This window comes from Larus michahellis, chromosome W (genome assembly GCF_964199755.1).
Source record: "Larus michahellis chromosome W, bLarMic1.1, whole genome shotgun sequence".
NCBI classification, from domain to species: domain Eukaryota; kingdom Metazoa; phylum Chordata; class Aves; order Charadriiformes; family Laridae; genus Larus; species Larus michahellis.
In genome coordinates, this window is record NC_133929.1 from 18,985,702 (window position 1) to 19,002,131 (window position 16,430).

Here is a 16,430-nt window from a genome sequence, read left to right on the forward strand (position 1 = left end):
GTTCTTTAGTTGGATATATGCAGGTGGAGCAGGAGCCTTCTTCCTGTTGCCTTCGCCATTTCCTAACCCAATAAGCACAGACCACCTGATCCTCCTTCAATACAGCTGAGGGTTCAGGCTGCAGGGTCCTAGCAGCAGCAGCAGTTCTAGCAAAAGACCAGAGCCACTGTGTATTACTGGCAGTAGAACCTTTCCCCTGAGAATGGCCTTTTTATCTCTTCACAAATGACAAGATGGACAGTAACAAACTTGTTTGGGAGTTCCTATTCCAGGCAGAGAAGTTATGTTCAACATATTTTTCACATTGTATTTCTCAATTTCAGCAATTACAAGTACCGGAAAGACTGCAAAATCTTATTATTTGTGAGATTTGTGTAGGAGAGAGATTTCAGATGAGAACCCAAGCTTTTTGAATGCTTATCTAAAATAAATGTTCTCCTCGTAACTTTTTTTGCTACATCATTTAATGTGTGTTTAGTAACACTTTGCAAACTATCAGAATGAACTTAGGCCGTTTATTTTGCACCAGATTGTTCTTAAGATTCTCTGGAAGAGGTTTTTGGCAATTTTGATGATAGCCAGATCAACTTGAAGAATGTTTGAGGCACGTAGGTGCTTAGGCTTTTGGTAACGGCTGGGTATGTTAACCTCTATTTACAGGACAGAGGACAACAATTTTTTTTAATTTAATGTGTCATTTTCAGAGCTCATTAGAAATTTGTGATCACTCTATACATCACTGTCCTCTAATAATATAGTGTTTAGCTAGAAAGAGGGAATATTATTTCTTTAGAATTTAAAATTCCTCTTTCTTCATAGCTAAAGACTTTTTTTAAAATCAGGATGACACTGAGCTGCTTCTTTCCACACTTATTTTTTCAAACAGATCATCCTGTAATACAGTGGGGTGGGTGAAAAGGATCTTATGTTAGGTGTTTTACATAGCATTTGTCCAGAAAAAAAATAATATTTTCCTTAAAGAACTAAATATCATTGACACATTATTTACAGTATTCCTTATACTTTGACTTTTTCTTATTCTGCGAGTAATAAATTAACATGAGTGAATGCTTAGTTAATTAGTAAGTGCATACAAAAATGTTTACGTAGAAGCATAAGTGAGTTAGATGATTGACAGTACAAAAGAACATTTGTTCTTCGCCTGGAAACCTCAAGAAAGAAAAAGGACAAAAAAAAAAGGACAAAAAAAGCCTGTTCCATAGAGCTAATACAGAAATTTTATAAATCCAAATTAAATTGCAAATGAGCATCCACATTTGGGGGCAGTTACATAAACTAGTTATCACTATAAATTTGAAGAAAAGGATGCTGTGAAAAATAAAATATTTCTTTCTTTTTAAGCAGATGATTGGCTAACTTTGCTAGCAGAAGTTCTTAATTACAGGATTCATCGATTACTCAAGTTGAAAAAGGGCATTTCTCATATTAGGTGACTTCCATTAACCATTAATTCTTACTCTACCAAACATGGTGTTTTGCCTCATAAACAAAATCCAGTCTTTACTTGGACTGTTTCTTCTTAGAGGTAGTGAAAAAAAAATCACTTAAAGATAATATGATTTCCCTTTTCTAATTTTTTCTTCTTCATTACTGTAGCAGCATTCATTCTCCACCACCAAGATTTCACAGCAGTAAGAGCAAGTAGTTAAACACATTCTTATATATTGCTTATTGATACTGTCTTTGAACACTGCACATTGCATTTTGTTCTTCAGAACTAAAATAAACAGCACGTTGGCAACGGTTCAGGGTACTTCGAGCTTACTTGAGGAAACTGCAGTATTGCAATAATTGCCATTTCCTGTAGGGTTTTGCTCTTTAAAAGCAAAAGCACTTAGGCAAAAATTGAAGGCGGAAAATTCATGATGAAAGTTTTCAGGAGATAGGAAACAATTGTTGCAATTACTGATGAACCTGTAGGAATGCCAAAAAGAATTTTCACTGCTGATCATAAGTTTCTTGAAAGGGTCTTAGGTGAAGTGGTCAGTTCTGTTTGGTAAATCAGAAACTAAATAATTGTTACATAATATAGAATCAAAGAATAATTCAGGTTGGAAGGGACCTCAGGAGGTCTCCAGTCCAACCTCCTGCTCAAAGTATGGTCAGTGCTGAATTCAGACCAGTTTGCTCAGGGCTTTACCCAGTTGGGTCTTGAAAACATCTAAGGACGGAAACTACACAAACCTCTCTGGGCAACCAGTTGCACTGCTTAACTGTCCTCCTGGGTTGCTTGTGCCCTGCTTTGTTGTCCCTCTAGCAGATATTGGGGTTGTTCAAGTCTCTCATGAGAACCAGAGCCCGTGAACATGAGGCTTATTCCAGTTGCCTGAAGAAGACCTGTTTTGGCTTTACATGGCAAGGTTTCGGTAGAGGTGGGGGGTGCAGGGATGGCTTCTATGAGAAGACACCAGAAGCTGTCCCCATGTCAGAAAGAGCCAGTTTCAGCCAGCTGCAAGATGGACCCGCCACTGGACAAAGTCAGAGCCAATCAGAGACATTGGTAGCACCTCTGTGATAACAAATTTAAGAAGGGGGGGGGAAAAACCTGCTGCACAACAGCAGCTGGGAGAGAGGCATGAGAATATGTGGTGAGAGAAACAACTATGCAGACACCAAGGTCAGTGAAGAAGGAGAGGGGGGAGGCGCTCCAGGTGCCGGAGCAGAGATTCCCCTGCAGCCCAGGGTGAAGACCATGGTGAAGCACATTGTCACCCTGCAGCCCATGGAGGACCCCACGCGAGAGCAGGTGGGTGTGCTCTGAAGGAAGATGCAGCCCGTGGAGAGCCCATGCTAGAGCAGGCTTCTGGCAGGACCTGTGACCCAGTGGGGAGACTCACACTGGAGCAGTCTGTTCTTGTAGGACCGCACCCTGTGGAAAGGACCCATGCTGGAGCAGTTTGTGAACTGCAGCCTATGGGAAGGACCCACGTTGGAGAAGGTTGTGAAGGACTGTCTCCCACGGGTGGGACCCCACAATGGAGCAGGGGAAGAGCGTGAGGAGGAAGGAGAGGCAGAGACAAAGCGTTATGAACTGACCGCAACCCCCATTCTCCGTCCCCCCGCACCGCTCAGGGGGAGGAGGTAGAAGAGTCGGGAGTGAAGCTGAGCCTGGGAAGAAGGGAGAGGTGGGGGGAAGGTGGCTTTAGATTTGTTCTTATTCCTCATTATCCTACTCTGTTTAATCGGCAATAAATTAAATTAATCTTCCCCAAGCCGAGCCTGTTTTGCCTGTGACAGTAATTGCTGAATGATCTCCCTGTCCTTATCTCGACCCACGAGCTTTTCATCCCATTTTTCTCCCCCGTTCTGTTGAGAAGGGGGAACAATAGAGCAGCTTTTTGGCAATTTTGATGATAGCCAGATCAACTTGAAGAATGTTTGGAGCATGTAGGTGCTTAGGCTTTTGGTAATGATTTGGGGTGAAGCAGAGCCAACTTTCTGTTCAGTGAGAGAGGCTCTTGCTTACACTTGTTGCTGTGGCAACCAGGGTCAGCTGACTTGGTTGTTTACCCTGTGGAGGGGTTGCACCTGTGGACAGGTCAGGTGGCCCAAACTGACCAATAGGGTATTCCATCCCATCTGCCATGCTCAGTATAAAAACTGAGGGATTAAAGGGATTATGTTGGGTTCTCTATAAGGACTTTTTTTGGTGTGGGTGGTTGGGCCTCTTTTGTTGGTCTTTAATGATTGATGTCTGAGGAGGGCCCTCTCAGCTCATCTGACTTTTGATCCCCATCGGTGTGTTTCATTTGTCACTGAGTTCAATCTGGAACTTTCCCAGTACTTGCCAGTGACATCTCCCTGGGAGCTTGACCTGGTTTTGTGCATATTTGTATATATTGTATCTATTTTATTATTTCCTTTTTTTAAACTTTATTACTAATATTTCATTAAAGTAGTTTAGTTTTTTCAAAACTCAAGAATCTCTTTATCTCTCTTCTTCCTCTCCTTGAAGTGAGAGGTGGGGGAGAGCATCTGTTGTCTTGTCATTGGCCAACCCAGCCCTAAACCATGACAGATTAATTGGTGCCCAACGTGGGGCATGAGCTTCCAGTTTTCTCAGGGAATGTCATTCCTAAGCGAAATGTTATATCGTGCCTTTAGAGAGCATTGTTTGAAGTTAATAGATACAATGCTGCTGAACTTGCTGAATATGTTGCATGGTTTACTTGCTCTTTGTATTTGTATGTGGTGATTTAAACATGCTATTTTTGTATGGTTTGGCATTCAGATGTATAATATGGTTACTTGGATAATGGCTGTACCTGCATATTTTGGGCATCACATGATGGATTTTATTACTAATTACACTTTTGGTTTCACCTGGGGAAGGTTTAGCTTGCCCTTTAATGCTTATGTCAAAGAGCTAGGGGATGGAAACTTCTCGGGCTGATTTGAAAATGAATGTTACTTCTTAAAGATTGTGATTTTGTTCCTGGTTCTCCTGAATGTGTTGCAGGGGTGGTTTTGTGTTAAAAGTCAGTGCAGTACTGTGTATTGTATGACATGTGCTGCTGCTACTCAAATCCCATGGGTCAATTCACAGCCAGCACAGACGCAAATCACTCCCCAAGCTACTCCCCCACTGGCCCCAGCTATGCCTCTGCCCCCGTCTGTAATGGGGGAAGCTGCGGCACTGGCCCCAGCAGCATTGGCCATGCCAGCCACCCCACCCCTCCCGCCATCCACTCAGCAGCATGTGGTAAAAGTTACTCTGCCGCCTACTTCAGCATGAGCCACTACTGTCACTATTCCAGCTGCTTCACCAATGAGTACTGCTGGTACTCAAACTCCAACAGAACTGGAACAAGTTGCCCCAGTGACCAGGAAGCAGAAAAGGAAATCTGTTCCTTCCCCTGCCTCTTCTGATAAAGATCCAGGGGAGGGTCCTTCTTGGGCAGCAACAAAGCAGAAAAGGAGCTCAGCTTGTTCCCTTATCACATACAACAAAGACCAGCTCAAGCCAGACAGCATGGGAGAGAGTTCTTCTGATGAAGATAAAGGTAAGGGTCCTGCTAAAGCAGATAAAGGAGAGGGTCCTTCTCAGGCAGCATCAATGTAGAAGGAGGACTCAGATGTAGAGATAACTTTTAAATCCTTCTCTATGAAGGATTTGAGAAACGTGAGGAAGGACTTCAGTCGTCAAGAAGGGGAGACACTTATCTCCCGGTTGCTCCGATGCTGGGACAATGGGGCTGATTCCATAGACTTAGAAGGTAGAGAAGCCAGGCAGTTGGGAAACCTGTCCAGAGATGGAGGTATTGACAAAGCGATTGGGAGAAAGTCAAACACTCTCAGTCTCTGGAGGTGACTGCTATCAGCTGTAAAGGGCAGGTATCCCTTTAAGGATGACATGGAATGCTGTCCAAGTAAGTGGACCAGCATGGAGAAAGGTATCAAGTACCTGAGGGAACCGTCTGTTCGAGAGGTGATTTATGGTGACTGGCAGGTGAACGTAGACCCTGATGAAATGCCATGCAAATGATCTTTGCTAAGGAAGCTTGTGCAGAGTGCACCATTGATGTACTCCCATACATTGTCAACAATGGTTTGGGGAGGATCTGATGCTGGTGTACCACCTGTAAATGAAGTGGCTAACAGGGTACGACAGCATGAAGACAGTCTCTCTCATCCCCTCACTGTGGCAGCTGTAGGAAAAAATGACTAAGAAAATAGAGGAAATGACCAATTCAATAGCTGAGCAAAATGAGGCAATAGCTAAGAAAAATGATAAACTGTTTGATAAACTGTCTGGGATGGAGAAAGAATCCCACCCTTCCCCTCAACAGACCCATGTCTCAGTCATTAAGAAAAAACACCTTCCTATAAAACCAATTAAAGAGAAACAGGACCCACTCTGAGATTTGCTGCGACTTTGCCTCTGTGACTATGGAGAGGATATGAGTAAATGGGATAAAAAAAAAAAAAAAACAAAAAAAAAAACAAAAAACAACAAAAAAACAACCCTACCCTGGTCCTACAAACACAAGTGCTTGAGTTGCAAGGTAAAGCAGATAGATAGAAGAAGGAATTTTTGCAGGAGGGTGGCTGCTCCAGTCCATGGTAAGCTGTTCTCTGGTCCAGATAGGAACTCATCTGCTAATTGTAGATGTTGTCCTCAACATTAGGGGGGCCCTGCCTCCAGCCAGGAGGAGGAGAGGGGAAACTGAGTTTATTGGACTGTGTGGATTTGATGGCCTGGCACATTAGAGCCACAAAAGTATAAAGCCCTGGTGGACACTGGTGCACACTGGTACATAGTGCACCCTATTGCCATTGAATAATAAAGGGACAGAATCTGTTACTGTTTCTGGAGTGATGGATCTCAAGAACTGACTGTATTGGAGGCCGAAGTGAGCCTAACTGGGAATAAATGGGAGAAGCACCCCATTGTGACTGGCCCAGATGCTCTGTGCATCCTTGGCATAGACTGCCTCAAGAGAGGGTATTTCAAAGACCCAAAAGGGTATCAGTGGGCTTTTGGTATAGCAGCTATAGAGACTTAGCTGTAGAGACAGCTGTCTACCTTACCTGGCCTTTCAGATGACCCTTCTGTGGTGGGACTGCTGAAGGTTGAAGAACAGTAGGTGCCAATTGCTACTGCCACGGTGCGTTGATGACAGTATCACACTAACCAAGACTACCTGTTTCTCATTCAGAACCTGATTTGTTGGCTAGAGACCCAAGGAGTGATCAGCAAGACTCGTTCACCCTTTAACAGCCCTATATGGCCAGTGCGAAAGTCTGATGGAGACTGGCAGCTAACAGTAGACTATTGTGGCCTGAATGAAGTCACACCACCACTGAGTGCTGCCATCCCAGACATGCTAGAACTCCAATATGAACTGGAGTCAAAGGCAGCCAAGTGGTATGCTACAATTGACATTGCTAATGCCTTTTTCTCTATTCCTTTAGCAGCAGAGGGCAGGCCACAGTTTGCTTTCACCTGGAGAGGCATCCAGTCCACCTGGAATCGACTGCCCCAGGGGTGGAAACCCAGCCCTACTATTTGCCATGGACTGATCCAGACTGCACTGGAACAGGGTGGAGCTCCAGAACACCTGCAATACATTGATGACATCATTGTATGGGATAATACAGCACAAGAAGCTTTCAAGAAAGGTAAGACAATAATCGAGATTCTTTTGAAAGCAGGTTTTGCTGTAAAAAGAGGTAAGGTCAAGGGACCTGCAGGAGACATCCAGTTCTTAGGAATTAAGTGGCAAGATGGTCGTCGCCAGATCCCAATGGATGTGATTAACAAAATAACAGCTATGTCCCCACCTACTAACAAAAAGGCCTTTTTAAGGTGTTGTGGGTTTCTGGAGAATGCATATTCTAGGTTATAGTCAGATTGTGAAACCTCTCTATGAAGTGACTCAAAAGAAACATGAGTTTATGTGAGGTCCTGAGCAATGATAGGCCTTTGAGCAAATTAAACAAGAGATTGTGCATGCAGTAGCCCTTGGACCAATCCGAACAGGACAGGACATTAAAAATGTGCTCTACACTTCAGCCGGGGACAATGGCCCTACCTGGAGCCTCTGGCAGAAAGCATCAAGGGAGACTCGAGGTCGACCCCTAGGATTCTGGAGTGGAGGATACAAAGGCTCTGAGGCCAACTATACCCCAACTGAGAAAGAAATCTTGGCAGCATATGAAGGAGTTAGAGCTGCATCAGAAGTAATTGGTACTGAAGCACAGCTCCTCCTGGTGCTACCGATGCTACCTGGAGTAAGTGGGTTGCCTTAATCACACAGCGAGCTCAAATAGGAAACCCAGATTTTGCAGGAATCGTAGAAGTGATCACAATCGTCCCGAAGACAAAGACTCTGGAATGCCACCAGAGGAGGTGGTGACTTGTGATGAGGAAGCCCTGCCATATAGTGAACTCTCAGATAATGAGAAACAATATGTTCTGTTCACTGATGGATCTTGTCGTATTGTAGGAAAGCATTGAAGGTGGAAAGCTGCTGTATGGAGTCCTACGTGATGAGTCACAGAAGTGACTGAAGGAGAAGGTGAATCGAGCCAATTTGCAGAGGTAAAAGCCATTCAGCTGGCCTTAGACATTGCTGAATGATAAAAGTGGCCAGTACTCTATACTGACTGACCCGTTCTGTTGAGAAGGGGGAGCAATAGAGCAGCTTGGTGGGCACCTGGCGGTCAGCCAAGGTCAACCCACCTCAAGACTTCATCTACTTCTTCCTGATGAGGCAGTCTGTATCAGATACCCACAACACCACCCACATTGCTACGTCATCTAACCCAGATCCTTAAGCTCTCAACTGGCTTATCATCCATTCCTAGGCAAAGCTCCATGCATTCCAGCTCCTCTTTCATATAGAGCGCCTTCTTGGCTTGTTTTCCCTAAAGATTCTGCATCCATCCATTGCAGCACTCCAGTTGTATGAGCCATCCCACAATATCTCTGTGATCCCTGAGATCGTAGCCCTGCAAATGCTCACGGATATCTAATTCCTCCTATTTTTCCCCCATGTTGCATGCATAAGCGTGCAGGCACTTCAGAGAGGCACCCAGTTGTACCAATTTCCTCAAAAGGGCATGAAAGCTTTCCCATAATGCTGATCTCCTGACACTTCCTTAGTTATGTGCATATGCTTGAAGTGGTCCACTTTCAACCTGGTTTTGTTGATTATGAGGTCCCTCCTGTTTACCCCACATCCTTTGCTTGCCCATCCAGTCTATGACTTCCTCACTTGACTGTTGGTCATCCCTTACCCATCATTCCTGGTGTAAAGCTCTCCTTACCAGGTTGGCCAGCCTGTTGGCAAAGCTGTTTGTGCCCCACTTGGTCATGTGGATCCTGTCTCTGCCTAGCAGTCCTCCATCCTCAAAGAGGATTCCGTGGTCATAGTGGCACAGTCTAGTTGGAGGTCAGTAAATAGCGGTGTACCCCAGGCGTCAATACTGGGTCCAATACTGTTCAGCGGCTTCATTAGTGATCTGGATGACGGGGCAGAGCGTACCCTCAGCAAGTTGGCTGATGACACAAAACTGGGAAGAGTGGCTGATACATCGCAGGGTTGTGCTGCCATCCAGAGGGACCTCAACAAGATGGAGAAATGGGCTGACAGGAACCTCGTGTACTTCAACAATGAGGAGTGCCAAGTCCTGCCCCTGGGGAGGAAGTCCTCCCCCATGCCAGGGGAGCCAGACAGCTGGAAAGCAGCTTTGCAGAAAAGGACCTGCGGGTCCTGGTGGACACCAAGCTGAACGTGAGCCAGCAGTGTGCCCTTGCCGCAAAGAGGGCTAATGGTATCCTGGGCTGCATTAGGCAAAGCATTGCCGGTAGGTCCAGGTAGGTGATCCTTCCCCTTTATTCAGCACTAGTCGAGTACTGTGTACCTGGAGTCCTGTGTCCAGTTCTGGGCTCCCAGCTGGGACTGCTTAGTCTAGAGAAGAGAATTCTTGGGGCAGGGAGGATCTTATCAATGTATATAAATACCTGAAGGGAAGGTGCACAGAAGATGGGGCCAGGCTCTTTTCAGTGGTGCCTAGTGACAGGACAAGAGGCAATGGGCACAAACTGAAACACAGGAGGTTCCATCTGAACATCAGGAAACACTTTTTTACTGTGACAGTCACTGAGCACTGGAGTAGGTTGCCCAGAGAGGTTGTGGAGTCTCCTTCTCTGGAGATATTCAAAACCTGCCTGGATGCATTCCTGTCCAACCTGCTCTAGGTGGCCCTGCTTTATCAGTGAGGTTGGACTAGATCTCTGAAGGTCCTTTCCAACCCCTGCCATTCTGTGATTCTGTAACAGGTTCCCACCATTGTAGAGTTCCTAGAGCCCACTCACTACAAACTGCTGACTGTTCATTTTGTTCCAGGCTGGCAGTTATATAGGCCACTCCCTAGTATTTGCTGAAAGTGTGCTTGACTGTCCCTAATCAGGAGTCAGCTGGAACAAAAGCTCAATGAAGCTCTTAATCAAGAACAGCTGATAGAGCCTGTTAGAACTGCTGGAGCTTTCTAGAAATCAGAGTCTCCTGTAGCTAGGAAGATGCAGTTAAGGAGCATTTAAGCCTTTTAGATGTACACAAGCCAAGACTGGGTTGGATGCATCCAAGGGTGCTGAAGGAGCTGACTGATGTCATTGCAAGGCAGCTCTCTGTCATCCTCAAAAGGTCACAGCAACTGGGGAAAGTTCATTATGTCTGATAAAAAGTCACATCACACTCATCTTCAAGGACAAAAAGGAGGATACTGGGAACTACAGGCCAGTCAGTGTCACCTCAGTCCCTAGAAAGGTTATGGAACAAATCCTCCTGAAACTATTTGTAAATACATAAAGGTCAAGAAGGTGATTGAGAGCAGCCAACAGGGATTTAACAAGGGCAAATCACGCCTGACCAAACTCATTGCTTTCTATGATGAGGTGACTGGCACCGTGGACACGGGGAGGCAGTGGATGTTGTATACATTGACTGAAGAAAGGCCTTTGATACAGTCTCCCATAATCTCCTTATCACCAAATTGTTGAGATGTGGGCTGGATAAGTGATTGATAAGGTGGGTGGAAAATCGCCTAGACTGCTGGGCTCAAGGAGTTGTGATCTGTGGTGCAAAGTCCAGCTGTGAGTGGGGTTTCTCAGGAATCAGTACTGGGACCAATACTGTTTAAGGTCTTCATTAGTGACCTGAATAATGGGACAGAATGCACTCTCAGCAAGTTTGCAGATGACACCAAATGGGGGGGGAGGTGCTCAATATGCTAGAGGTCAGAGGGACCTGGAAAGGCCAAACGAATGGACTGATGGGATCCTCATGAAGTTTAACATGGATAAATGCCAAGTCTTGCATCTGAGATGGAATAACCCCATGCAACAATATACACTGGGGGGCTGACTGTCTACAAAGCAACTTTGTAGAGAAGAACTTGAGGGTCCTGGTGGAAAGCAAGTTGAATATGAGCCAGCAGCATTTTGGCTCTTTGTTAGATTCATGTGTCTACCACCGTACTTTCTTCTTTTCATCCCCTGGTCCTTGCAGCAAAGAAGAACAAATGCATCCTGGGCTGTATTACCAAGAGTGTAGCCAGCAGGTTGAGGGAAGTGATCCTTACCCTCTGTTTAGCACAGGTGAGACTGTATCTGAAGTCCTGTGTCCAGTTTTGGGCTCCCTGGTACAAGAGAGACATGGAGATACTGGAGCGAGTCAAGGAGAGGACCACCAAGATGGTTAGGGGGCTGGAGAACATGACATATGAAGAGAGGCTGAGAGAACTAGGCCTGTTCAGCTTGGAGAAGAGAAGGTTCAGGGGTTACCTCTTTGCTCTCTACAACTACTCAACGGGAGGATACAGAGAAGATAGAGCCAGACACTTCTCAGAGGTGCACAGCAATAGGACAGGAGGCAATGAACACAAGTTGTAATATGGGAAATTCTGATTAGATATTAGGAAAATACTTTTTTCCATGAGGGTGGTCAAATACAAGAACAGGTTGCCTGGAAAGGGTGTGGAACCTCTATCCTTGGAGGTGTACACAACTTGATGGAACAAGTCCCTGAGCAACCTAATCTAATTAGACCTGCTTTGAGCAGAAGGTTGGATTTGATCACCTCTGGAGGTCTCTTACAACCTAAATTTTTCTGTGGCGAATTATCAACCATACTAAAATACAGTTTACTGGTGGATGAAATAGCACTACAACTTATGTTGTTTCAGACAGCTCCTCCTTCCATCTCCTTTTAAGGTACTATCTACAAATGAAATCGTTAGCAGTTATATCAGGAAAATCACATAGGCATCATCTCCTGTACCTGTATGGAGACAACTTTTCTGAGCTGTTTATCCGGTCAGTGTTTCTATTTTTGTTTTGTTTTTTAAAGTTTTTTCCCAGACAGCTGTGCATTTTGGCTCTTTGTTAGATTTGTATGTCTGCCACCATACTTTCTTCTTTCCACCCACTGGTTCTTGGCTCTTGCCTTTCCAGTAATTTCCACCATCTCTTTATCTAAGACCAGAACCCTTTCCTGCTTACTGGATCACAGTCCCAGTCTTCTTAACCAGCCAACTCATGTTTTCCTTTCCTCCTCACTGACTGGCCCTAGTTGCTGTTTTCATGCGTAAATGATCTCTTGGGAAGGCTTGAGGGTTGTGTTAAAATCAGGCTAGCACATAGCCATGAAAGGAGAATGAAAGAATATTCACATTAATAGCCATAGAACATTTTCCATTCCCACCACAGTTTTAGTACTTGCTCCTTTCTCTGTTTTAATAGGATAGCTTCCTTCAACCATATATCCTAGGCACTATGTATGGAATAGAATAGACTCTTTGTTCATAGATTAGATACTAGAACCCAGAGTTAATATAATGCAGAAGCAGCAGCTGCAAGGAGATGCCACATTTAGGACCACCTGGAGCACACCTTTGGAGCATTTAACATGTAAGTAGGGTAAACCAAACACAATCCTCTGCTTAATATATTTGAGCTATAAACTCAGGCAAAAATTCATGAACTGCAATAAACCACAGACTCCCAACATCACTGCTCAGTTTCAAGTCCATAACGGAAAGAGTAGAAGTACTAGAGCTTTTAAAATAAAAACTTATACAAATGTGGATGAAGAAATATGTTTTCTTTTGCCTCAACAGTTCAGTGTCTTTGGCTGACATTTTTCAAAAACAAGTTAGCCTGATAAAGCATTCTACATAGAAATTTTCAGTCTTTGATTACAGTTTAACAATGTTAAGAGTGACTTTCAGTTTTTACAGTATCTTAAACAAGGACATATTGGTCATTCTTAATAATAAGCACATCTTAATAGACCCATTTAGGACAGAAGATTGATATTATAAGAGCAAAGAAAATCAGGCAACAAGACAGTGCGTGGGAAAAGGTTAACTGAGGAATGAATTGGCAAAATATGCCAGTGGAGAGGATGCTGCAAGTGTTAACATAAGTCTTTGAACCCAATAGTGTTGTTGACTTTTTTGTGTCAATGCCAGATTATCATCAGAAATTACATACTTGCTGGCACCAAACAAATTATTTGCTGGCACCAAACCTAAATTATTCTATGATTTTAAGTTTGCACGTGGGAGAAAGGAACTTGATGGCACAAAAGCATGTTCATTGAAGCAAGAAAAGCACAGGAAACAGAAGAGTCTAAGAGAGAAGCAAAAGGACATATTCTCGTTCCTCTCCCTCCCTTCCTTTGGAAAAAAAAAAATATTTATCTCGTTGCACTAAACACAGTAAAGAAATTACATAATTGTTTTCTGTAAGTAATGACTGCAGCTGCCTCAGCAATTTAGGAAATTGCCAGTAGAATTTCAACTAGAAGAATAGGAGGCCCACATGAAGACTTCTTTATTACACAGATGATCATATGACAAATTTAAATAATCCTTCCTATCAGCATAACTTAAAACTTGTCCATAAACTTAAGTTTTTTCCCCAAACAACAAAATGATGCATATATAGCTTCACACTATGTCCAGCTGTAACAATTACCTGAATTCATTTTAGATTAATTCGTGTCGTGAATTCAACTCGTTTTCACCCAAATAATGATTTAAAATGACAAAAAATAAAGGTTTGTTCAAACATTTTTCTTTGATACTTAAAATACAGTAGCCCGTTTGATGTCATTAAAAGAATGTGCATTTAACTTCATATTTTCGTAAACATTCTAATTTTTATCAATAACCAACTTACATAGTTCCATTTGTGTAGACTGTATCATTTCCCTCCACATACTGAACCTGGGCTGGGTAGACATGCTGTACCGGTTGCACAGTCTGTACTTGCTGTACCTGTAAACAAGAACACCAGAAATATAGGATAGTTTACCTTATAAAAAGAATGACTTCAGTTCATCTAACAGTTTCTAAACAATACTCTCAGTCAAGGGACATCCCTGCTCTCACAATTATGAAATAACACAGAATGTAATATTGTGCTGCAAGTCTGTAATATGATAAGTGGAGTACTAACATTGGAGATGCACGCCCTTGAGAATATGGGTATTTTCAACGACAAAGAACCATCTGGAAAGCACAAGAACTATATGCTTCACACCAAGCTTAGGAACTATATTTAGTAAGGAAGAAAACTTCATTTGGTCATCTAGATGCTGCTTTTTGGGTTGTTTTTTTTTTAATCCAATTTAACTCTATACAATACCACCTCTAAATCACAACTTACATGTGCTGTTATCAGGCAACCTTTGACCTATCAGAGTAGGTCCTAAAAAAATTTAATGTAATCCCAGAAGAGTCTGGTTCTCATGCATGTGATGCAGTCATCTACAAGAGCTCTTCAAGAACATTTTAGTTAGAACACCTTCATCATCCTCACTACATTCTATAAAATTCCTATTCCTCCTTTTCCACCATTAACTCATATACTTCAAAACAAGATTCTAAACTTCATTGTTAACCTAATGTACTGGTTTGGGCTGGGATAGAGCTAAATTTCTTCATAGTAGCTTGTATGGTGCTATGTTTTGGATTTGTGACCAAAACAGTGTTGATAATACAGGGATGTTTTCATTAGTGCTAAGCAGTGCTTACACAGCATCAAGGCTTTTTCTGCTTCTCACATCACCTTGCCAGCTAGTAGGCTGGGAGTGCACAAGAAGTTGGGAGGGGACACAGCTGAGACAGCTGACCCCAACTGACCAAAGGGATATTCCATACCATATGATGTCATGCTCAGCAATAAAACTAGGGGGAATGTTGGCAGGGGGGCTGCTGCTCAGGGACTGGCTGGGCATCGGTTGGTTAGTGGCAAGCAATTGTTTTCATTTGCATCACTTGTCTTTCTTGGGTTTTATTTATCTCTCTGGTTTTTTTTCACTCTTTTCCTTGCAATTTATTATTATTATTATTACTTTTTAAGCCTGATAGCCCTTTCTTTTCCTACAGTGGAAAAGCTCCTATCTTACCCACATTCTTCATCACATTTCATAGTGGTGTACTAGATTCACATCTTTATTCTTCCTTTTCCTTACCCTACACATTCAATTCCTTTAAAATTCCTGACCTTTTCTCAACACTTTGATCATCTATTCTTTTCTCTCTAAACCAGTATCTCCTTCATATACTGTCTCAATCACTGCAGAATCATCTGCATCAGCTTTCACAACATATGCATCACCTCTTCAGTTTATACAAAACATTGCAGCAAACTCCTCTTCCTTGGCTAGGCTGATCCCCTAACTTTCCTTTCTGAAACCTTACATGACTTCTACTTTCAAAATAAGACTCAACTGAAAAAATACAATCCAATAGAATCACAAAATAGTCCAAAATACAGATGAAATATTCAGTGAAACAGAATTATTGGAAATAGTAACACTGAAAGATAAGTAATATCTTATTGAAAATATATGCTGATATAAACTATATCTAGTTTTTAAAAGTTTTAATCAAAGCTTAAAGAGAGTTAACCATACTAAGCCTCCTAGAAAGCTTAACTAAGTACAAGAATCACAGAAGCTTCATTTACAAAGTTAGTATAATATTAGAAAGACCTTATCCTAATGGGCCCTGATAGGATGCACCCATGAGTGCTGAGGGAGCTGTCTGATGTCATTGTGAGGCCACTCTCAATAATCTTTAAATGATCATAGTGATTAGGAGAGGTGCCTGAGGTCTGGAGGAAAGCAAAAATCACTCCTGGGGACCAGGGGAACTACAGGCTGGTCAGCTTCACCTCAGTCCCTGGGAAGATGATGGAGCAACTAATCCTGGGAACCATTTCCCGGCACATGAATGACAAGAAAATAATCAGGAGTAGTCAGCATGGATTCACCAAGGGAAAGTCATGCTTGACAAACTTAATAACCTTCTATAATGAAATAAATGGCCTGGTAGACCAGGGGAGAGCAGGGGATATAGTCTACCTAGATTTCAGGAAGGCCTTTGACACTGTCTCCCATAAGGTCTTCATAGAGAAGCTGTTGAAATATGGGCTGGATGAGCAGACAGTGAGGTGGGTTGAAAACAGGCTGAATGGCTGGGCCCAGAGGGTGGTGATCAGTGGCACAAAGTCTAGTTGGCCGAGAGAGCTGGGGCTGTTTAGCCCAGAGGCTCAGGGGGGAATATCATTACGTGTACAAATACCTGAAGGGAAGGTGCAAAGAAGATCAAGACAGGCTCTTTTCAGTGGTTTCCAGTGAAAGTGCAAGAGGCAATGGGCACAAACTGAAATACAGAGGTTCCATCTGAACATCAGGAAACACTTTTTCACTGTGAAGGTGACTGAGCACTGGAACAGGTTTCACAGGGAGGTTGTGGATTTTCCCCCCTTGGAGATATTCAAAAGCTCTCTTGACATTTTATTAGGCAACCAGCTCTAGGCGACCCTGCTTGAGCAGGGGGGATGACCTCCAGTGGTCACTTCCAACCTCAACCATTCTGTGATTATGTAA

General features: G+C 43.2%; 1 protein-coding gene across 4 annotated transcripts in view; it reads right to left on the reverse strand.

Annotated features, from left to right (window-relative positions):
• LOC141735524 (transcription factor RFX3-like) overlaps window positions 1-16,430 on the reverse strand; it is a 231,237-nt gene that overhangs the window by 154,216 nt on the left and 60,591 nt on the right. For all 4 annotated transcript variants that reach the window (XR_012584768.1, XM_074568461.1, XM_074568462.1 and 1 more), the window contains exon 3: window positions 13,712-13,809. Coding sequence is in view for 3 of the 4 variants with exons in the window: in XM_074568461.1 (XP_074424562.1) it covers window positions 13,712-13,809 (98 nt within the window). In the remaining variant the exon portion in view is untranslated. The remainder of the gene's footprint in view (window positions 1-13,711; window positions 13,810-16,430) is intronic.